The 25373-nt window shown below is 39.7% G+C and overlaps 1 protein-coding gene across 6 annotated transcripts in view; it reads right to left on the bottom strand.

Annotated features, from left to right (window-relative positions):
* Positions 1–1967: 1967 nt before the first annotated feature.
* Positions 1968–25373, bottom strand: part of DENND1A (DENN domain containing 1A) — a 525768-nt gene continuing 502362 nt past the window's right edge. For 4 of the 6 annotated variants that reach the window (XM_075184725.1, XM_075184727.1, XM_075184726.1 and 1 more), the window contains 4 exons: positions 18873–18955; positions 10367–10495; positions 9596–9848; positions 1968–8994 (listed from right to left, as the gene is read on the bottom strand). In XM_075184725.1, the coding sequence (XP_075040826.1) occupies positions 7774–8994; positions 9596–9848; positions 10367–10495; positions 18873–18955 (1686 nt within the window). In that variant the 3' untranslated portion in view covers positions 1968–7773. The remainder of the gene's footprint in view (positions 8995–9595; positions 9849–10366; positions 10496–18872; positions 18956–25373) is intronic. The other 2 variants (XM_075184728.1, XM_075184729.1) reach the window with 1 other exon arrangement.

Genomic DNA, 25373 nt, shown 5'->3' with positions numbered 1-25373 from the left:
CAGACCGCTTCAACTCTCCTGTGTTTCATCGAGTCTTCAGTTCCTGCTGAATCATCATTGCTCCACTCGTGTCAAGTTCTCTGCCTGTGTGCTACACAGACACGGATTATCGCTACCACTCTCCTGTGGTCTCTACTCGTGTCGGCGTTCAGCCGCTCAGCTATCCCTGTGTTTCTCTCGTGACAGCCTGCTCAACTGAATCGCGCTAAGCTTACCTTCTATTGACTTTACTAGTTTATTGCATATCCGCTTGGACTGTGCTCTGCTCATCTACGGAGTCCTCTATTTTGAGAAGATATAGATGCTATTTGTCTCATTTGACCTGGATCTCAGTAGTGACTTTGTATCTCTCAAGCAGCGTTTGTCATTTGCTATTGTATTGTATATACCATTTGGGATCAAGTTCCTTGTGCTCTCCGTGTTACCTTCTATGTTCCACTCATCTACACTAGTGCCTATCCTCACCTATAGCAGTGGTACAACTTGCAGAACGCAGACCACTGACTCCCAGTTTCCTATTGGCACCAGTTACAAGTTTCTCTCTATAAGCAGTGGTACAACTTGCTATACGCAGACCACTGACTTCACTACCTCCTATCTACTCCTAGGCAATTCCTCTCACTATAGCAGTGGTACAACTTGCTGTACGCAGACCACTGACTTTCCTCACGTCTTCACGTCCATCAAGATCCTCGTGTTCATATTGTCTAATCCATAACCAGTTGCTGCTAGTCATAGACTTTCCTTTAGCATCCTCTCACCATCTGCTGATTCTCCTGTTCCGCTAGTCACCCTGCTATCAGAGGACCACTGTGTGTATACACTACTCTAGTAAGACTACATCTGGTGATATCCTGGGCAAAGACTCCTAGTGCCCGTGACAGGTATTGTGTGTGTAATGCAGTTTGAACCAGCTTTTTGGTGGGAAGATACGTATGCAGCTGTTGGAGAGCTGACCCCCCACCCTTGGAGGGCATCCTTTGAACTGATCTATGACCTGCATTATACAGGACTGTCCTGAATCCTGAACCAATGGAAACATGCCAAGTCATCTCTACTGTTTTCAATGCAACGCCAACTGTATATAAACTGGGCTCTGAGACTATCACAGTCTTCTTGACCACAGACTTCAGGATTGAATGACTGTATGCTGGATCCAGAGCGCCTGCGTATATAATTAGCTGTACTTATTTTATTAATTTGTTACACTTTGTTTCTTGCAATTAAATCACTTTGTGCGTTGGAACCACAAAATTCGAAGTGGACAATTTTCATTGAATAGCGACTAGATGAACTTAACAGCTTTAATCACCTGATGCACATGAATAAACTTACAGATGTTTACTTATAGTATAGTTAAAGTACAACTAAACATAACTCGTCTTGCTTTATATAAAAGATATCATCCACATACTCCAAAGCAATTGAACTTTCCTATTCACATGAAAAAAAATTCTTCCTCCATGAACATAGTTTAAATCTTTTCAATTCTAAAAAGCTCTAAAAACATGTACTTGCATACTTTTATATAAGGTACCTTTTTTTATTGTAGGTTAAGAGGTCTATTGAAGCATGTTTACATCAGTAGAGTGCCTTCTGTTATATGAAATTGTTTGGTAAATGTGTTTCATGTTTCCACCACGACTGCATCAGAGAGAAAATGTGAATCGTGCCATAATAATACATTAAAATGTATGCAAATGTGATTAAAAATGCATAGATGTGACTGGACCTTCGTTAGTAGGATCTATTTTTACTGAGGATACATCAATATACCCCTCTATTGCCTAGCTTCAGTAACACTGTTTCCAGTCGATTAAAATAAATTATCTATATTGATTAAAGAAGACCAGACTAATATTCCAAGCAAGCAGGCATATGTACAGAAAAGTGAATGAATACATACAGATAATTTGAGTTCCTCACGCACAAGCATCGAGAGAAAAAAAATGGAGGACTTCGCATAGTGGTGGTTGGCTATAGATATTTATTTTCCTGTAAGTTTCACAAGTTCATTTTCACGGCTTTTGTAAAGTGCAGACTATTTCACAGAGCTTTTTTTATTTGACTTTTTTTTTTTTTTTAACACACGGGATAAAAAGGTAAAAATGATAGAAAAATACTTTTCTGTGATTCAGCTCACACGCTTTCACTGACATGTGCATGCACATCAACTGTACAAAAGAAAATGCATGTTTAACCAGTTCCCTGGCTGGGAACAACACAAAATTCTCCCAAATCTGCTGACATTGAAATAGACAGATTTGTCATCTAAAAACAAACAAAAATAAACATAAATGATAATAGTAAAAAAAAATCCCAGCAACAATAGTCACATGCAATCATTTGAGAAAATATAGTAGTTTAGCCTCTAAATATTGCTACTGAATGCTATATATTGCTGGCAACAAAAATACTAGCAATTAAAGTGGACTTGTCATCTCCATATAAAAACAAATGGTTGTATTTTAAACAGCAAAATATAGATTTGTTATAGTGAGCTGTTCTTTTAGAATCTAACTATTGTTTTTTTTGTGTTTTATGTTTTCTAACTCTGCTATTCTTTTTTTTTTTTGTAAGCCAATAGGTAAATGTTGCAGGGGAAAACACAGGATGTCAGAGGGTGGATTTCATATGTAAAAGGGAAACTAGAATGGGAGCTACCAAAGGCAACATCACATGGGACTTAATTGTCCCCTTAATACTTCTGAAATGGTTAAGCATGTTTTTTTTTATAAATGCATGCTATAAATACAAAGTACTGTGCCAATAGCTCACAACAGTTATAATTTTCTGAGATAAAAATGGGTGTGGTTTGTCAGGAAAGAGGCGTGGTTACAACTATGACAAGGGTGGACTGAGGCCATGGACTAATTTGTCTAGATTTCGCAATCAGTATGGAGTATATATGAATCCTGCTTTGTTTGGTATATAAATTACACAAACTAGTACAAAATAGTTATATATTTTGAATAGAAGGGCTCTGTGTTGCTTGGTGGTACTGCTTACTCTAAAAAAAATATTAAACAATATTTCTTGAGTTGGGGTTATAGCAGACACCTGCAATCGGTGGGAGCCCATCACTGTCCTATGTAGCTGCCACCTGTGCTCCACTCTCCATGATCAGCAGGGACCTGCAACCAGTTTTTTTGCTGTGTGACCGCAGAAACCTCACGGGTGCTGAAGCCTTTAGAATGCCAAGATAATGAGCTGGCATTCTGGGGGTCCAAAATTAAAATATGCTAAGAGGGAAAGGGAACTGTGTTTTTCACTTCCTCTCTGAGCAGGAATTGAAGTGCGGATAAGAAAAAGTGTCTCTACTTAGCAGCCTTGGGAAATTCTTTAAAATTTTGCTATGGGTCCCCCAAAGTTCTATTGGCACCCTTGTCTATTAGTAATGCAAATTACATTTGGGGTAGATTCATCAAACCTTCTGATAAGGAAACATGGAGGTGTTGTCCATAGCAACTAATCAGATTCTTGCTATCATTTATATCATTTACTATATAGGATATCTCCTATCTATTACTACATAAGATAAAATATATGCTATATATTACTATATAAGACATAGCCTATGTATTACTTTTCAATATATAGTAACAGAAAGAGCCTTCTACCTTACTTAACTTACTGTAAGGTTTTGCTGGAATGCCCAAATTCACTGGCTAGGGAATGAATGGATAGTAAACATATTAATGGTAAGAAATAGTATTGAGGCAGCTACTGAAGATAGTATTATTGATTGAGAAAATCTGACAAGTCCACTTTAATGCTTTGCTACCAGGGAAGCTTCTAAATAACTGCTCTGACAGCAACAATACTAAAGAGGCATTTGTGACCTGAACATTGACTTCCAGCAAATAATACAAAATATTTATCACTGACAACCTTATAAGCACTTTGTCATATACTATCAGTGCAGTGATATCATCATACAGTGCATTAATCTCAACACGTTTCATCTCCACCACCCACAGAAGATACAATTTATAATTTCCAGTTTTTTTCCCCCAGAGTATACAACTCTTACATTTTGAGTATACATTGTCTACTATCTTGTTCTTGAATATTTCCATGCATTTCATAACAACAAAACATGACACCCAATATTTTATATATGTCTAACAGAAAATACACATCCAGGTTTGCAGTAACAGCAAGTGACCAGCAGATGGGGTGGTGTATAAGATCAGTGTGCATCACTTGTTGAAATGCTGGAACAGCATATCTTGTACTGCAGGACGTGTTACTAAATGGCATTTGAAATCAACAGAACGACTAAGAGATAATATATCTAACATTGAGCATTGCTGGTAAACTGTACTTGAGTAGAAAATGGTTACAAATACCAGCTACTGTATACATTGTAGGGACGTCTTACAATCAGAATGTTAAAAGCAGCATGGCAGGTTTGTCCACAAATTATCTCTTTATGGTAAATTATACAACACACATATATATCTATCTATGACACGTTTATGTGGGAATCCATGTATATGTGTTTTGCTTAATGTACCCATTTTACTGAATGGGCACTCTAAGCAAAATTGTGATTTTACAGTTGACATTGAACTGAAACAAGGTTAGAAAACATGTAGCTCTCCAGCTGTTCTCTTACAAATCCTCAGCCTGACAAGGCAAGCTGGAGCTTTTAGTTTCGCAAAAGTTGAAATACCACAGGTTGCCTATGTCTACTCTGGATTCCCCTATTTGAACATGTAGCTACTTTATGCTTATTCAGCCTGAAAAAGGAGCCATTGTACTTAAGTCCCAGCTTGGCTTGATTACAGAGGTGTGCATGTTCAAGTACCTCCACACTGGAGGGCCAACGTGGAGATACAAGGTCATTCAGAAAGGTATAACGTGTCCTTCCTTTATCTCTGTAGTCAGGCTGTTGTAGTATAACGCTCAATACAATTTTTAATTACCATAAACAGGCTCATTAATCAAGTGTTGCCAGATACTGTAACGGACCACCAAATCTAAACTACAGCAAAAACCTCCAGTAAAATTTCATATATAGGTGTGTGGAAAAGTTTGAGGAACAGATCTAAAAAGATTTGAGAATGTCGTGTACACGTCTCAGCGTTCAAAAACAAAAATCAGGTCAGGTCCATTGGGTGCTGAGTTATCATCAGGAAGATAATTTTCTGCACTAGTTTTCCTATCGGTGTCCTACAGGAAGCTAGAGTATAATGATAAATTGAACAATATATGTTACATGACAAGGGCATACTTACCAACATTCTCTAATTCCCCTTCAAGTGGCAACTGCAGTGGCGTTGTGACACGGCAAAGCGCATAAATTTGGGCCCGTCCCCCACTGCGCAAAGCAATGATTGTGTCCTCGTGCTGCAGTGGGTGGAGCCAAAATGACAATTTACAGCAAATTGGGTCACTGGGGCCTCAGGTCCTATCCACTTCACCACAAAGAGGGCAGGACATAGGAGGGTGGCCTGCTCTCCCGTGAGTTCTGGGAGACCTACCCAAGATTGGGAAGTCTCCCAGACATTTAAGGAGAGTAGGCAAGAGCATGAACAAGGGCACATACAATTTCATGCATCTTAAAAGGCAGTCATTAAGAAAAAAAAATATTTTCCATTTTTCTCCACAACATGAACAAACCTGTTGAACTAAAAAACATCCCATACACCCCAGTGACCCAGTGGATCAGTTGGGCTTCCAAGGAGGGAGGGGGCAAGAAGACAGGTATATTAGAACTGGAGATCATATATACCTATGTAATGCTATAAGAAGCTTTTCTATATTAGATCAACTTTGTATTTAAGGTCTAATAGTCTCTATATCTACCATTGTCTGGTGAGGTTTTCACATAAGGCAAAACACACATTGCTTTGGCTAATTCATTCAAATGAAAGGTAGGGGTAAATTTAAAAAGGCAAGGTGACTGGCACAGTAACAACTTAAATATACACTTTGGATACAGTATGTAAGGAGTTGTCTCGATAGCATAAAGTTATGTGATGTGTTGCATATTTCCCAAACTTGCACAACAACTGCATGCTGCTAGGTGCTGAGTGCAAGGTAACTAAATTCTTGTTCTGCTCTAATACGAGACGGGATCAGATGCCTACTCATGGTGCCCAGAGCATTTCATAATGTCTTTATTAACATTAGTGCCAAAAAAGAAAAGTAAAAAGTGAAAGGTAAGGTCATCATTGTAGATATCACAGTCACAGATAAATAAGGAAATGGTCACTACAGCACTTCCTGCCTTGCCAATCAGATCTACCTAATAATACAAATATGCTACACTCCTATTTCCAGCTGGCACAAACCTGCAATGCTGCTGTGATGACAATCAGAGATAAAGGACAATTAAGCAAATAACACTGCTGGTATTCATTACTGGATCCAGAGGGACACCACCATCACTACTTAGGGGGGTCTACCAATCATTATGTGAATGTAGTGTAAAGGACATTTAATACTGGGAGAAAATAAACCTACAACAGTGTAGCTTGAATATTGATTATGTTGTGCAGTGTATATCTGTAACATGCAGTGTTATGCTTGGTTCATCTAGAGCTGATTTTCTTGTAACAAGCAGGGTCAGCACTCTTGAAACTTATTAGCATATATAATATCCAGCTCAAAAGTGGGTGTAGTATTTAGTAAATAGTGAAATTATATTTTAAAATATAAATATATCCCTGGTGACATCTGTGTACTACTTTAGTGATAATTTGTGGTCTATATAGACTCTACCTATTGGAGCATCCATTGTGAATGTAATGTGTAGTGTGTATTTATATCGGCTTTATACCAAACAATGTACAGAGGAGTGTTTATCTGTAGTGTATGTAGAAGTTTCAATACTTTTCTATCCACCTTCATGTGGCTCAGTTAACTAGGATGAATCACCTGAACACAGTAAGGAATGGCCTGTTGGTGGTACATAAGGGGAGGACTGAGGAAAAACATGTGTACACTACAGTGTGCAAGATACATAAGAATCTACTACACACTGGGTTATTCTAGGGTTTGACGCTGTCTTTTGGGGACCAAAACACCAATTTGTGGTATGCAGTACAGAATATTTCTACTTAAGTTTGGTAGTTAAACTATTTATGTGTCATCAACCTACAGTAACACGGAAAACAACTACTTATCCTTTTTCTGGAGATGATTAAAGGACTTATCCCAACTGCTTACTAAGTCAAAAAGACCCCTAATGACAGGTGTACACATTAAGACACTCACAACCAATGTCTATGTTGGTCTTCAGGCAAAGTCTTTGTGGTTGCAAATAATATGTACAGAACTGTATACGTTGTCACAATGGCAGAATTTACTACAGAATACTAAAAATTGTGCTGCTTAATAAATCGCAAAACATGGTGATAATATGTGCTAATACACGTACAGCACAATGACCTTCCAAGGGGACTATTGGGCCTAGTAGGAAGTCAGTGAGGCAAGCTGTATGTCACTCTATGCTCCTCGACAGACCTCTTACTGCGATGCTCATTCTGCCCCAGAAGCATTCCTATAAGCTCTAGATTCAGTAGTTCCACATCAAGAAAGTAGTCAACCAGACGTGAGTAAGAACTAGGTGTTCATGAATTATTTACCCAAAGAAATACAATTGTATATTGAGTCCTTCTGAAATTAAAGCCTTTAATAGCAAACGTTGAAGTCTGAAATTTATCAGGAAATACTTGATCTCATGAGCATTCCACATGGGTAGATATAGTTCTTTTAAAACTGGATTATTTGCTTCTCAACAAAGAAGTATAAATCTGAATCTTACTCAAAAGTCTCCCACCGTTTTCTGAGCTGTTCTACTTTACCAGGTGTTTGAGTTACTGCCTGTTTGGTTTTGCTGAGCAACTCATCAAACGGGTCCTTAGGCTGACCTGGTCTAGAGGGGAGAAGGACAGGGTCTGAAATTTTAGAAGGTCTAGGAGGGATGGCTGGATATTCCCTGGTCTTGCTGTCTAGTGGCTTGGAGCGAGGCCGAGTCATAGGTAAAGTTCTATGGCCTGCAGGGCCACCGATGGTTGGTGGAAAGTTTTGCCGCGTTTCTGATGTTGTAGGAGTTTGCTGTATTAATGGATTGACTGAACTTGATGGAACTTGGGGTAGTAGATCACTTCCCAGCAAGCCCGGAGTGGGGCGTCTCTGACTGTGATAAAGCAAAGACCTAGAGAAGAGAGAGTTAGAGCCAACTGGTGGAGTGAATGGCCTTGCTGTGATACCTATCACAGAGACTGGATGTTCAGATGGCATTGCTTGGACAAATGGATTAAGCGGTGAATGTATAAATGTGGGTTGCTGGGTGGAGAACCCCAATTGGTGAGAAAAACTCGTAGGCGCAAAATCACTTTGTAGTGGAGTAAAACAGGGAGTGCGAGAGCAACGGGGAGCTTCAGAGCTCTGAACACCTCCACCTACAGTAGGCGGGTTGTCACTGTGCCATTGACCTGTTTTTAAAGGATCCAAAAGGCTAAGAATATCATCACTAACACCAATATCCCCAGAAACTTTAACTGGCTGAAGCATGTCCATAGAACTAGAATCAGGAACTTGTTTGTGTCCATCTGCTACTGGTGGTTCTCCAAAGGGAACTGCTGTTTTTTGCACAGGGAAGTTGATGCTCTCCCCAAGCTGTAGTTTTCCTGGCTCTATTACTGCTGCTGCATTCTGCTGCTTAGAGACTCTGAGCGCTGGTGGAGGTAGGACAATGCCCAGCTCTGGAGTCTTCCTACCATGTGGTCGTGGGATAGTGATACTGCCCTGGGTGCTGCAAGATGTTTCTTCTTTCTCTACAGAAATCAGTGTAATTTCCCGGTGTGGGGTGCTTGTGTCACTCCCGGGAAGGGTTGGGTGTCTTTCTGCAGAGATTTGGACATACTTGTTAGGGATAGCCATGTCATCCTGCCCCATGCTCCATAGCTTGTTATATGGGTGGTTGTATTTCATTGCTGGCACCAAGCGATTTCTTTCAGGGACTGTAAGATCCATTCTCTGTTAAAAGAGATTATATTAAGCAATGTTGTAAAATGAAACAAAGATTTTTTTTTTCAATTAGACTTAATACATGTAAAACTAATTTGTTCCACGGTCATTGCCCTCTACCATAAATCAGTGAGAATTTGTACATTCAAGCAGAACCACCATTCTAAAAACAATTCAGCAAGATAAGTACACACTGTCACACACCCATCCTCTATCCAACAAATGGAAAGCAACACATTTGTCTACAGTTTTTACTACAAGTTTTCAATCACTTATATTGTAGCAATGTGTCAGGAACACATCTGACCGTTTTCTAAGTGTGAATTAATACGCCGCAAAACTGCTGACAATCATGTGGATTGTCCTTTGCTGGATGCTCTCTACAATACTTCAGTAATCTGGCAAAGCAGACTTCCATACAACAAATTAAACCATGCAATGTAATCCCTATCATCTTTCCTAACTGAAGTTTAAAAAACATATATGAACGTGAAATTGCCATGTTAGGTGTCAATATTTGGCTACCCTGTCCACTCCTTGTGTTTACCATAACCCAAAGTGTGTTACTAAACATTTTTTCCACCACCATTAACTGGAAAGGTTCTAGCACCTGATAATCAAATGTGAAGTGGTCCTCATGAGCCTCCTTGGGTGTTCTGAGATCTTCCAGACTCTTGGCTTGACTTAGAAGTGGTGGTTGTGGTTCTGCATCTAAGTTACTGAACATGTCCTCAAGAAGATTAATGTTTGGGATCTCCTTATATGGCTGTTCCAGGTCAGTCACAGAGTCACTCTCCTTTTCTGGACTGATTATCTCGTCTCCATCAGGATCTGACTCCTTCAAGGTTCGATACTGTTGAGGCCTAGCAAGTATAAAGGGCATGGGTCAGTATCCCTGAAAACAGTTAAATAGTTAATAAAAGTAATAAGAATAGCAAAAATCAGGGGAGTTCCAAGTTATTTTGTTGCCTTAGGTGGCTCCCATCTCATCCCGTATACAAACGCCTCTTAACATTTTTATGCAAATACATGTCACTCTGAAAGACAAATATTGTGACTTTAATCATTATTAAATAAAACAATAAAGTAGTTAATAAATAGTAATTAGACTTTTTGCAGCAAGATTATCATTTTGAAAAATAATTCCCTAATTGCCCCATAAAACCTGCTGCCTAAGACAATTGCTTCAGGATGTCTTATGATAGACACACCTATGGCAAGGAGGAATGCTTCAGTGTTATCATGAGCATTGTAGTACACAATACACGTATCACAAGTGCAGAAATACATTTCATCCGAGCACTTATACTACTCTTGCTGTTAGGACTATTATAAAAATAATTGTTAAAAACATGAAAACGAGACAGTTTCGGATAGAGACCATTCAAAGGGAGCAGAGAAGATAAAGTTTTCAGAGAAGGCAGATACAGGATCCTCCTCCTGCAGGAATTCATCATCGGAAGAATCTTCAGAGAGGAAGACAGTATAGTGGCGTGTGGGCTTCACAACGCTGAGAAGATAGGAAAAGAAGACAGTTAGTCATTCCATGTTCTATGCACTACACAAAATATCCCCAAAAGGTAAACCAAAGACTCTGAAATATGTCTTCTGGAACTCCTTAAATAGGTCTTTTGGGTGCGATAAAGTTATATGGGAACTAACAACCTTTTAACCAAACATCCCCCATTCTGTTTTTCTTGCTTGAGATTAGACTAAATTACCGTGAAATTATTACTAATATTGTTTATTTATAAGGCATCACAAGACACAGATTAACTGGTGGTTTAAATAATGAGGAAGAGGAGAGGGATGAGGTGCCTGCTCGTGAAAGCTTACAATCTAAGGGGAAAAGTAGAAAAACAGGGTGACAGAAGGAATATGAATAAGACAGTGTGAAGAGGGGAGTAGGGATGGGTTAGGAAAAGAGCTGGAAGGCTTTAATGAAGAAATGGGTTAAGAACGGACATTTGAAACCTTGGAGGGAGGTGTAAAGCCTTTTTGGTGAGAACGTGAGTTAAAAAGGAGGAGAGCAGTATGGGAGAGAGAGAAGGAAATTATTGAGGAGGAGTGGCAGTGGTCATTTGCAGGAAAAAGGGGGATTTGGGTGAGGGTAAGGAGTTTGAACTCAACTCGGTAGTGGAAAGGAAGCCAGTGTAGCGACTGGCAGAGAGGGGATGCAGATGTAGAGCAATGGGAAGATGAAATTGAATTGGAGTTGGCAGAGGGGTCAGGAAGAAAGGCCAGAGAGAAGGATGAAGGTCTTGGTTACCTCCAGGGTGAGAAAGAGTCTGACCCTGGAGGTGTTTCGAAAGTGGAAGCGGCATTCTTGGGAAAGGGATTGAATGTGGGGAGTGAAATATAGGAAGAGGTTGAGGATAACACCTAGGCAGCGAATTTGTGGGACTGAGGAGAGGGTAATATTGTTGAAAGATAGAGATGGGTGGAGGGGAAGGGACTAGGGAGGGTGGAAAGACAATGATTTCAGATTTAGACAAATTAAGGAAGCGCTGGGACATCTATGAGGAAATAGCAGAAAGAAAACTGGAGACGCTAGAGAAAGAGGGAGAGGTCAGGAGAGCAGATGTAAACCTGAATGTCATCATAATATAAATGATACTGGAGGCCAAATGAGCTGATGAGATCACCAAGAGAAGAAGAGTACAAGGAGAAAAGGAGGTGGCCAAGAGCGGCACCTCGAGGGACTCCGACAGGTAGAGGATATGGGGGAGCTGGAGTTAGCGACAGAGAAGGAGTGGTTGGAATGGTATGAGGACAACCAGGAGAGGACAGTGTCACACAGACCAAAGGAGTGAAGGATTTGCTGGAGGAGAGGGTAGTCTACAGTGTCAAAGGCAGTGGTCAGATTCAAAAGGATGAGAAAGAAAAATGACCCTTACATTTGGCAGTAAGGTGGTCATTAGTGATTTTGGTGAGAACAATTTCTGTAGAGTGGAGGGGAAGAAAGCCAGATTGTAGTGGGTCAAGGATTATTGCAACAGTGAGATTGCTCATTAAGATTTGTCATTATGGGTCACAACCTCAAATAAATCCTAAACATGAGGCATGCAGAGATAGAAAGAGGAGATAATGATTGTACAAGAGGGATTACAGTGGACTGTCAATTTTTATTTTATTTTAAATTCATAAACCCAAAGTAAGCTGCTACTTACTACTACTTAACTGCTCCTTTATAACCATACCAGGTTTTTTGCAGCCTTAGGAATTAACCAAGAATATCTATATCTATTTAGCAAATGTTACAGGAGGGCATGCCCAGACAAATAAATTGAAGGTGGACAAACATTTTGAATATATTTCCTGACATGCTAGATGTGCCAGCACTGATGCCGATGTATTTATTAATTACAGTTCACACTCAATTTTTACACCGAACAACCACGGATCCTAAATTCCAGTATCCTGGCTACTTTCTACATGTTTGTATGTTTAATAGCCAACAGTGGATTTACATTGATGTATTTATTGTACAACCAGATTCACCATCATTGATGCAGCGACGATACTGTATTCAATGTTTACTGATATTTAAAGAAGATCTGGGAGATTTAAAATGCTTAAAGATCTTTAGAATTTGTTCAGCATTAAAGACGATTGAGACTTTTCGCGTTAAGCTGAGGATCAATATGTCAAACACTCGTCATCACTGATGGAGACTACTGCCCATGTTACACTGCACATTTCTCCTCAGACCAAGTGTTAGCCCCCCCCTTATGTTAACACCTGCACGTGACACAAGTGACAGCTTGCTTCTTTTTAAATACCATGTCAAACACACATCCTGCCATAGCCGCGGGTAGCGTGGAGCCTGTGTGCATTATTACAACGGCATGGGTCTATTTTTAATGAGGACGATATGCATGGTGAGAATGCATGGACAGGCCTGCCTCACATCAGCGTGGCCAGAACGAGGAATCGCTGACAAATGTACATATTTCAAATTTAATTGACATTTAAATGAGTTTGAGATTGTAATAGGAGAAAGAAGAATAAAAATAATTTGCTTTTATGGGAGATTACAGGATGAGGAATCTTTATCTGAACAAATATTGACTACAGTACTGTAATAAACATATCTCCATTAAAGGATAGTGGCTCTTTTTAAACTAGACTCACTAGCTTCTGTTTTTTTCAATCTGTAATTTGATAATATTGTGCTCATTTAATGCTAATAAGTTTGGTTCTGACTGAAGACCTTGCGGATATATAATATTAGCGCATACAAGCAGACAATAGACCATAAACATATTTGTAAACCAGTTTATACCATTGAGCGGCTAAACTAAGGAGGAGCTCAGTGGCTCAAGGGATACAGAGATATCTGCTAGACACCCCAGTTTACATCCGTGTCAGTGCTAATCTGTCACATACAGGAAGTTACAAACAAGAACTAATTGAACAAAATAATAATAAAACATAAAATTCGGAGTGATGCTAGTTAGTGTTTTATGTGGTAAGAAGTGGTGGTGAGTTTATTAGGATAAGGAACAGTAGGTGTTGTTTGCTTACTGGTGTGGCCACAAATTGAGGATGTAAGGCTTGGTAACATAATAAAATAATTTGATCCACAATTCTTCTTTATGTGCGCAAGTTCACTTATTGTCCGCCTACCTGGTCTTTGAAAACACCCAAATAACATCAATCAGTGCCTAGTTTTATAGATTGGTGGAAGCTATGAAAATGTGCAGCATGGAAACAGTAAAAATGTCACATCAACATCCAACATACCTCCACTTTTAGCCACCCATTAAGTCCCATTATATGTATGTGCATGAGACCTGATTTCCAGGACACAGAGCATTAAGTCCCTTTGTGGGAGAAAAAGGTTAGGAACCCACCCACAATGCAGGGAGTGTGTCTTCTCCACCACTTTATGTAACTTAAATAATAATAACATTATATCTGATCTCTACACTGCAGAGTATATGTAAATGCACATATGTGCCTAATCCACACTTAGCAAGGAACGCCCCTGATCTGCCAAACTCAACCCATCACACAGTGTGAAATCTATGCCCTCTCCCATAAAAGCTAGTGCATTACACAAATGTAGGCACATGACATCCCGTGCGCTCTAGGTTTGAAGTGTTGTAAAATCACACAATGTGCCTCCTTTTTTCTTCTTATTATTAACCTCAATAATATTAGTTTACAGTCATTTCCAGTCAATTTTTGTCAAGTGACAAGAACACAGCTACCCCTCTCCTGTTTCTGTGTGAGCAATGGCACTGAGCAATGTCACTGGAGAATGGAGAGTGACAAGAACACTGCTACCCTGTTTCTGTGTGAGCAATGGTACTGGAGAATGGAGAGTGACAAGAACACTGCTACCCTGTTTCTGTGTGAGCAATTTCACTGGTGAATGGAGAGTGACAAGAACACTGCTACCCTGTTTCTGTGTGAGCAATGGGGCTGGAGAATGGAGAGTGACAAGAACACTGCTACTCCTGTTTCTGTGTGAGCAATGGGGCTGGGTCTCCTGGGGAGGGAGGTACTTATATAATCCAAAACCCACGAGATCCGACGAAGCAACGATGATGTTTTGCCTCGATTCAGATCCGAGGAAGCAGGAAAGTACCGAGCCGACTCGGCTCAGTACTCGGACTGGCGATGTTTGGGAGGGCTCGGTTTTCGGAAAACCGAGCCTGAGCATCTCTAATTATAATGCCCTTCTTTCTATCTTAAATTGTAAGAATGATTTGCATCAAGTGCAACGGGAATAAGTCCTCAGCAAGACTTTGGACCCGGAAAAGTGTTCTAACATTTGCAAGGTGTTTGCGAAATCCTCTATTAACCTGCGCAAGGAGAATACTTATCCCCCTACTATTATGATAGTGTGCGTACCAAACGGAACATATCGCATTCTGAGAAACTCCTGTAGTTTTCATAAAGTATGGGCTCACTAGACCTCCTTTCACCACCATCCCCGCTCAATTTGTAAATTAGATCATGATCCAGTGTTTTCTATATCCTGGTCCTAAAATATGCTGACCTAAGATCCTTCTTAAGGTTTTCACCCACGTAGTCTCAACCCCCTCCCCCTGCTCCACCTATACTTATCTTAAACCCCTCTCTTTCCCGCTACTCTACCTTATATGAAAAAAATTGCATTGTAAGCCCATGTTCAAGTTGTTAACGTTACCCAGTTGGTTTTTGTGAATATAACTTCTGTCACTAAATGATGTTGTGCTTAAAAGCTGTATTTATACAACCTTGCTATTCTATTGTTCTGCTTTCGATGCTCTTAATAAATAGTAAAAAAATAAAAAGGTCCCACATTAATTATCAAGGTACTCCACAGCTTCATAACCAGACACATTTCAGCATTTTTTTTATTAAGTGCTGGTTACATGCCAATAACTGTTTTATTTGTTAAGGTATCAGAATGAAAATTATACTGTTTTTTGAGCATTTTTATGGTAGTGCTTTTAAATAGTCTTCCATTTTTTAGCGTCATAAACCATAAATTAGATGAAAAAACTAAAACAAACCACACTAATAAATGATTATACTGATGATTATTTTCAAGCAATTAGTGCTCAATTAAATGTGTTCACCTATTTCTCCTGTTTATTTTTATACCTAACGTGTAGTTTTCTTTAGCTTAAGAAATACATAGGGGATAAAATTGAGGCTGTGTATATGTGTTTTCATTTTTAATTCTTCTTTCTAATTTATGCTAATCTTAAATTTTATTAATTCGCATGAGAAAATCCTCTAGGTCAGAAAACACCTTGGGGGAAACTTGAGCATCACAGTGGCACAGTGGTTAGCTTTGCTGCCTCATAGTGCTAAGGTCATGAGTTTGATTTCAATGAAGGCCTTATCTGTTGGCCCTTGTATGTTCTCCCCATGTTTGCGTGGGTTTCCTCCCACACTCCTAAAACATACTGGTAGGTGAACCGGCTTCTGGAAAAAGTAACCCTAGTGTGAGTGCATTTGTGTCTGTCTGTGTGGTAGGGAATGTAGACGCTAAACACCACTGGGGCAGGGACGGACGTGAATGACTGAATATTTTCTGTAAAGCATTGCGCAAAATGTAAATGCTATATAATTATTAATAATAATAACCACATTTATTTCATTTTTAAAACAACTTTTATTCCGGTTAGAGCTGTACAATTAGATCCTAAACAAAGGGGCATATTCAATTGATGGCGAGATCGCCGAAATACCCGCGCTCGAAAAATATTACCGTTAATACGGTAATATCTCCCTGAGCTGCGAGCTGAAATACAGCGAGTAAATTACCGTATTAACGAGTAATATTACCGTATTAACGGTAATATTTTTCGAGCGCGGGCTTTGCGGCGATCCCGCCGTCAATTGCATAACCCCCAAACTGTTACATTTTGATGTATTTTTACTGGGAGCTAATCTGGATCTTTTTGGACCCAGAACTCTCACTATTGCAGGTAGAACCTGTGAACATGTGATTCTGTTGAACACGGCTGAACAAATGATTGAGCAGTCAGCATTCGGCTGTCATTTTCTTGCACTGTGTTGCTACGCTAAAAGCCCATGACCACCTGCTGTAGAAAGGCCATGCATGGATGTCATAGATTTAAATATTTATCTCTGGAATATCTTTTTTATTCCTGAAGGCTGTCCTGTCTGTGCATAACACCACACTTCTCTGTTGTGTGTATTGAGTTTTGTTTTCTGTACTTGTTGTTAGGCTTTATAAAACACAAAACAATGACTTTATTCAATGGTCTTTATATGTAATATTATGCTGCCTAAATGACATGAATGTTCTCATATCAACTAGGCAGTAGTCCAGTCAACATTATAGATACACTGTCACCCCGTGGTGAACTCATTCCAAGTTCTGATGGGCGTTGAGATCTGGGTAATGGACTGTTGACAGCAGATGAAAAAGAACCTCACAATTGTGCCAGTTGAGGGAAGTTTTGCTTGATAAAAAAATGAAGGCACTTTCTCAAATTCTACTGTTTTTCTAGACTTGATTAGTTGATTAATGTCAACAATTTCCTTATGATACCAACAGCACTGGTTCTAATGTAAGAACTACAAATCCAAGGTTGTTTCCAATCCATATATGCCTGCTTAAGAAAAAATGTGCAGTCACTTTAATAAAAAAAAAAGATTGTGTTGTAGTTAGTTTGATATTTTGTATCAGCCCACTTGTCCCGTGTACACATCTGTGCCATAGTATGGGCATGGGCAGCACAGTGGGACCTGAAACTGCCGCAAATAAAAGACCATGAACTGAGGGATATCCAGACTCTTTGTACACTAGATCTCCAAGAGTTCACATGCGCCCCCCCCCCCCCCCCCCTCCAGCTACTTTCTGTTTTACTGTCAGATTGTTTGCTACAGCTTTTAGTACTTGGTTAAAATACCAGCTGATATCTTATTACAGATAGGTGTCTCTTTCTACGATTAAACGTATCGTTTTTAGTTATTACTGAGACTAAGGGTAATGTGTGGCCCTTTTGAAGGTTAGAGCCCTGCACATGTGGCCCCAGATGTTTTTCAGGTTGCCCATCAGGGGTTTAGACTCTGGTTCACTAGCTATGCATACTATATTAAACCACTAGAGGGCAATAGAGCTTCATGTTATTTCCCATCTACCTTAAGTAAAAGAAAAATAAAATCAGAGCCTGCTAAAGGAAATTACCTTATACAAAGAAATTGGCATTTTTTTATTCTGTTGTGCAAACTGCAACCATCAGTTTTTATTGTGATCACAAAATCAGATGGGTATGCCGATATGACAACTTGAAAACAAGACTAAAAATAAACACTGCGCATTAGTGAAGAGGTCCAGTTACACCTTGCTCAACTGAACAATAATAAAAGTAGGATAGTTAAAAAGAGGAAGCAAAATAAGAAGTTGTATTAGGAGATGAGTATGTAAAATGTGCTTGTGTTCTGTAGACATACCATATGACCAATATTGGACAGTTAAAACTACTGTAAACAGATGCACTTACAATCTACTTTTTTGCCCGGAATGTGTTTTGCTTAAAACAGTGTAAGTTTAACTAGGCAGATAATTTTATCTGGCAATCTCTGTACACAGTGATGTATAAACCTACAGGTCTTATTTAAAAAAAATAAACACAAAGCTACACATACTTAGAGAGTACAACACAGAGCTTAAAAGAGAGAATAAATAAACGGAAAAAGTCACAAAAATACATACAGTGTACATAACTATATTCAGTTTCTGAATGAAGTCAAAAGGGGATGTATGGAAGAAAATAAGATCATGTACATTTTGGTGAAAGATAATGAAGCCACAAGATAACAGTATTGCTGCCCGGACATGCAGAGATTATGCACGGTCATTTTGACCAACCAGTGTACAGTGTGTGGCGTGATCATACCCAAACAAAATTTGTGATATAGCTGGCTTTAATCCGGTATGGCAGAAAAATGGGTTGAATAATGACCCCTATAGCTGCCAGTGGCGCACGCAGGGGGTTTCTGGGTCTCCAGAAACCCCTCCCCTCCGCTAAAGAAGTACCGCGGCTGCTGGATAGAACAGTGCACACAAAACGGAGCTGCTGCGCATGCGCTTTCGCTTTTTCCTCTTTTTGGAGGGGGGAACCCCCCCTTAAAAATCCTGCGTGCACCCCTGGATGCATCCCAGAAATGGGCTCATTTTAGTTGTAATGCTTTTACAAATGTGGGGGTTTTCTAATTTACTCTTCTGTAGGCTGCCACCTTATATACCTTACATATTAAATACAAAGACGACCTCTTTCCACAGGATACAGTTCTTGGAGTAATTTGGATAATTATAGTTTGAGAAAAATTATTAGTAATAATAATGGAAAATAAAAGGTAATATGAAGCTGCAGATATGGAGTGGATTACCCGAATAACTAGGCACTTACTGGTCGGGGCTTGAGATAGTTGTCCTCTCAGCAACCGCATTGCTTTTGGGTCGTCGAGCAATATTTGGCCTGGGAGGGCGGACCTGTGGTGAGAACAGTACAGAACTGTCAGGTATGGCTTAGATCTAGAACTCAGCTCAATGTCATTGTTCATGGACACACTAGAAAATGAGGAGGCTGGCTTCCTGCATTTCATGATTCTAAGGGAGACAATCACCTTAGTTAAAATACATATCACATGAACAGAAACCGCAGTAAAACCATGTATCCTCTCATGCATAAATTCTCCACCATCATAAAAACCCAAACTCTATATTGAGTATTACTTGATGTATTTTATTATACTCTCTAAACTATACAGGTGTTTAAAAATATGTGGCTTTTACATCAAATCAAGACCCGATGTTCGCTGCATGAGATATTTTGTAAAAAGCAAACACAGCCACATATATGAAAGAGGATGTAATACTGAGCTGAATAACATATCTGAAAGAACTGAAGGGTTAATACATCGCTAAACATAATGCTCTTTCACTGCAGCAGATTGCTATGTTAGGGTGGAAGTGCTTCTCTAACTGAGACATTATCTGCAGAAATGCACTGTGTGGGCTGGATGATTCCCACACAGAGGCAGGGCCAGTGATGTCACAGCAGCTCAAGTTTCTGTATCAGTCAACCTATCTGCTCTCTTTAAGACACTGTCAAAAAGATGGAGTTAATATTTTATTTTTTAATAAAGTTGTGGTGGAATGTCAAGTGAACGCTAATCAATGTGCTTTACCTTATTACCTTATAAGTTATATAGAAAGTGCCATTCTATTCTGTAGCACTGTGCATAAGGGATACGCAAATTATTACTAAAGACTTACATAAATTCACAGTCATTAGGAGTAACAATCTAAGAGGAAAAGAGACTTGTGAGACATAAGATTACAGCAACAAAATAGTTAGGCAGATTGTTTGTCTGTTGTGAGAAACCTTTGTGGTGTGAGGCAGCTAGTACAAAATGATGCTTGTCCGAAGAGGTGAGCTTACATCAGATACTTCCAAGGTTTATATATCAAAAATAATTTGCAGACAGCTCATTTCTCTCTCTCACAGTCAGTGCCTCTTATTAAAGCATAAGTTTGTAACATTTCAAGAATATATTCAGCGGTTTATTACCGTGACAACATTTTGCCAAATAATTCTAAAATCAAAACTGCCTATTGAAAAGACTCTCAAATTTGATGGTGTAGCACCAACATCCCCCCAATTGTTTTGCAGAACATTAAAGAAACAAGAGTAATTACACTCATTTAAGGCCTGATTCATGCTCCGAAGTCCCTTTGCGTACTGTATCTTGCATAAAATAGCTCAGACCTTACGCCAATGAACACAACTGCATGTGCTTCAATTCAAACGGAGATTACATTTGCGACTGCCTATTACTTGAACAGCACCAGCTACGACGCAGGTGTAAGTGCCGACTGATAGTGATGACTGTCACAACATCGTCTTTGTATTAAAAACTACATGTATGTGTGCCAAAGAAAATGTGTATACAAAGTAGATTGACTATATAAACACATTGGATGTACAGTATACATTAAAAGCATTTTGATTTCTGTAATTAAAAAAAAAAAATAATGTGTATATATATATATATATTTTTTTTTTTAATTCATATTTTTATGAATGATTACCTTTAAAAGTTGTTAATTTATTTTATAATGAAACATTTTTTTTGTGTATTCTGATGTGACCTTTTAGTGGACATATGCTTGTGCATGTACTGCAGTCTGTTCTATTTGTCTAACATACAAGTAAAAGTAAGAGAAGCTGATAGACTCTTAAACCACGTGTGTTGTGCCACCAACTCTCTTTCAATCTTATGCTTACTGGAAGCTTTCTTTCATATTTGCAATATATATGTCATCACTTGTTCTTCACACAGATGATGTATGCAGAGGGATAATGTTGATGTCCACTCTCACGATCATAAAGGAATAGAAAAACTTTCTAGTGTATTATCGTTTTAACATCACCAATAAAATGTATAAAACAAATAAAAAATCCCATACATGTATAGGTTAAAAAACCTATAGACAAGGTGGATGCTCCCCTACCAGAAATCCAGGCTAACACAGCTCTTAAATAGAGGAAGAATAACGAGATGTAAAGTGCTGTTCCTTCTCCACTCCACGTGTCCAGCCAAAGGTAGGGGTCCATACAAATCAACTATCCAATGCATTTCTACTCCGCCTGGAGTCAAGGCAAATAATAATCTTCTCCCACTCCTTTGTTTTACCTCTTTATACCTCCTCTGTCCAATCAAACTGACATGGGAATCGCGGAACAGCGGGCCCAGAAGTGACATCCGAGATAGAGACTGATCCAAACCCACAATGAGGCTTGGATGCAGAATGGAATAATGGCTAATTTATCACAACGAGGCTTCACTGGCTCACAATTAGATAGCAGTATTATATGTCAATCCATAGCGAGACTTTGTATACACATTTATTAAAAAAACCTATTTCCCTCCCTCCAAAATACTCCAGCAATAAATTGATAGCATTTACGTTTAATAAATATAACCATTTCCCAGAACCACCCCTGGCATAAGTCATATTCACATTTAATAAATAGCCCTCCTACCTAACCTCAGCCCCATATTCATTTAATAGCCCTAAACCACCCCAGCATTAAATTAAATGTCCCATAAGCTCATCTACTTTAATAGCCCACTATTAAATTAAAAAGCCCCACCATAACCCTGCAAATAATTTAATAGCACCACCATTAGATAATTAGCTCCGACCCACAGTCCAAAATTAAATTTATTAAATTAAAAAATTTAAATTGCTCCCATACAGTTCCCATGTGCAGCCCACTCTCATATAGTTTTCCCAGATGTAGCCCCCTCACATACAGTTTTCCCATGTGCAGCCCCCCCCCTCACATACAGTTTTCACAGATGCAGCCCCCTCACATACAGTTTTCCCATGTGCAGCCCCCTCACATAGTTTTCCCAAGTGCAGCGCCCCTCACATACAGTTTTCACAGATGCAGCCCCCTCACATACAGTTTTCCCATGTGCAGCCCCCTCACATAGTTTTCCCAAGTGCAGCGCCCCTCACATAGTTTTCCCAAGTGCAGCGCCCCTCACATACAGTTTTCACAGATGCAGCCCCCTCACACACAGTTTTCCCAAGTGCAGCCCCCTCACATAGTTTTCCCAAGTGCAGCGCCCCTCACATACAGTTTTCACAGATGCAGCCCCCCTCACATACAGTTTTCCCATGTGCAGCCCCCCTCACATACAGTTTTCACAGATGCAGCCCCCTCACATATAGTTTTCCCATGTGCAGCCCCCCTCACATATAGATTTCCCATGTGTAGCCCCCCTCACATATAGATTTCCCATGTGCAGCCCCCCTCACATATAGATTTCCCATGTGCAGCCCCCCTCACATATAGATTTCCCATGTGCAGCCCCCCTCACATATAGATTTCCCATGTGCAGCCCCCCTCACATATAGATTTCCCATGTGCAGCCCCCCTCACATATAGTTTTCCCATGTGCAGCCCCCCTCACATATAGTTTTCCCATGTGCAGCCCCCCTCACATATAGATTTCCCATGTGCAGCCCCCCTCACATATAGATTTCCCATGTGCAGCCCCCCTCACATGTAGTTTTCCCATGTGCAGCCCCCCTCACATATAGATTTCCCATGTGCAGCCCCCCTCACATATAGTTTTCCCATGTGCAGCCCCCCTCACATATAGATTTCCCATGTGCAGCCCCCCTCACATATAGATTTCCCATGTGCAGCCCCCCTCACATATAGTTTTCCCATGTGCAGCCCCCCTCACATATAGATTTCCCATGTGCAGCCCCCCTCACATATAGTTTTCCCATGTGCAGCCCCCCTCACATATAGATTTCCCATGTGCAGCCCCCCTCACATATAGTTTTCCCATGTGCAGCCCCCCTCACATATAGTTTTCCCAGTGCAGCCCCCTCCCATAAAGATTTCCCAGGTTCAGCCCCCTCACATATATATATATATCGTCGGGTGAAGTAAAAATAAAAAAAAATAAAAAGGCGGCGGCCTCCGGGCAGCCTCCTGGTAATGCTCATGGCCAATCTGCCCCTACCGACGCTGGTCTCTTATCACTTATTATGATACAGTTGGTTGTGGTCTTCTGTGTAACACCAGGAAGAAGTAGTCTAACTCAGAGAGATTTCACAGTATCTAAAAGTGGTTCACATTTGTATATGCTACCGCCTCATCCACCTACATCTGTATCATGCACATACAACCTTAGACCGCCATACTTATGCTTTAGCAGTCCACGTCACATTTATTAAAACTAGTTGTATACTGTGCCGAGAAATAATTTTACTTTGCTGACTGTGTTAGGAAAGCTTTGTATAAGCCAACTTGTTTTTTGACATTTAAGGAAGACTTATCATCAAACGAAACATATATGAAAAGGAAATCCAAACTCTTCGCTTCAAGCCAATTTCCTAAACAATGCAAACACTCCAATACATTTGAATAAAACTTAATCAGGCTGGAAAAGTTGTGCAAAAGCATCTGAGCCAGCAAAACAATGTTGTAATGTGGTTGCCCATTGCAGGTGAACTCTAGACAGGCTGGTTGAACTACAATTTAAAAGACAGGAAGTTTGTTGTGCATAGGAACCACATCTCCTCCCAGTTACAACTTTACCTCAATTATCTTTAGCTCTGCTAAGCTTCTAAAACGTCTTCATATATATCTATGTTATATTATTTGTAGCTTTATATTTCTATTCTTTATAAATAAGTACAGATTGCTCCCAAGGGACCAGGGTTGTCATAGAATACACTTCCAGCTGAAGTGTGACTTAAGAGGCATTTCACAAATCTAATATTTTGCACATTTTCACATAATTACGTGTGATTATTGTAACAAATAAACTTTCATTTTGGACCCAGAAACACGAAAGCCTTTTGTCTTGGCTTAGTCCTGACTTCAGTTCTGCAACTTAGAATTAATAGTGTTAAAAACTAATATGGACACGGTTGCACTGAACTGCAGATTCTAAACGCCGTCCACCACGGCCATTTCTTAATAGATTCACTTGTAGACTTTTAATTCTTCTTTTTCCTGAACATTTTGTTCTCCGCAGCGATTCAGTACAAGCTCTCACCGGAAGGTAAACCTTCTGTATGAATACAGCATCATCAAATCAAAAACATCAGTTTTTAGCTATATGTGGGAGATAAAAGTTTTATATATGAGTGATAATAAACAAGCTCCCACGGGCTCAACTACCCGCTCTTCCTTGCCAACTTCTACTAAGTTTTATTCTACTGCTGTGGGTGGACCCAATAAGAATTCAAAGTAAACTTTAGCTTGTTAAGTTTTATAGACTGGAAGGAAGAAATGCAAACAAAGGATGTATCTACCTCGATTTCAAATAAACTGCATAACAAAGGATTTTGTGGTTTATTAAAAATAGAGAACTAGTAAGAACAATTAGACATATTTTTAGTCAGCAAAATAGAAATACTTGAAGCGTTACTTAGATGAGAAAATGATTAATTATTGTGAGTCCTTAATAAAGACAATAGCCAATGGGATATGTTCTGTACTAATTAAAGAAGGAACTTCGTTTATAGATTTTTTGCAGTGGTAAAGTCAGTTCCCTTTAAAAGGTTCTGTGACATGTTTACATGTCTCTCAAGCTGCCAGTGTTTTTCATTATTCTCAAAATGAAAAAAGGCCTATCTTTCTCAATGCAGATATGCCACTACATAGAGATTTATTTGATTTCAGACATCTGAGTTGATTCCAAGATGTGCTTGTTCAGTCACTGGCTGAGATGTGTGATTCATGCAAAATGATACTAGTGATATTCAGATTTTACTACAGAAAAATTTCCACTACATGGTGCAATTTGCTTCTACAGGATTAGGTTTTTAAACCACCTTCATTTTTGCAGGACAATCCCAGTGTTCAGAGGTCCTTGGGTGTCGCCTGATAAGAAAAGGATGAGCCTCACATGAATAGGATGTAGCACAGTGGCGGAACTAATGGGTGCAGGAGTTGTGGGGGGGGGGGGCTGGTAATGCTTTCGCCCTCTCTGAGTTCCCGGTGGGAGACCCCACAACCTTGGGGCACCCACATCAACCCCTGAGGCTGCCACTCTGAAAAAAGCAGAAAAGAGTCCTCTTGTGAGCGGCACATACCAGAGCAGAGCTGGGGGAATGAGAGGTTACAGCTGAATCGCTGGGCCTACTGAAACGTTACTACGGGGCAGGGCAATGCCTGGTATGGCATGTGTAGATTGCCATGTTGTGAATTGGGGTAACAGAACATTAAACAGATATCTGAGCGGACAGCACAAAAGTAAACATCAACAATAACAAGGCGATTCCATGGAAAATTGATATATTGCATATATTCCATCGTATGCGGGTAAGGGCACATCGAATGAGGAGACTTGATTTTATCATATTAAAA

The sequence above is a fragment of the Mixophyes fleayi genome, chromosome 9 (genome assembly GCF_038048845.1).
Source record: "Mixophyes fleayi isolate aMixFle1 chromosome 9, aMixFle1.hap1, whole genome shotgun sequence".
Taxonomy (NCBI): domain Eukaryota; kingdom Metazoa; phylum Chordata; class Amphibia; order Anura; family Limnodynastidae; genus Mixophyes; species Mixophyes fleayi.
Note: the sequence above shows the minus strand (reverse complement) of the source record. Positions and strands in the feature narration are given on the sequence as shown.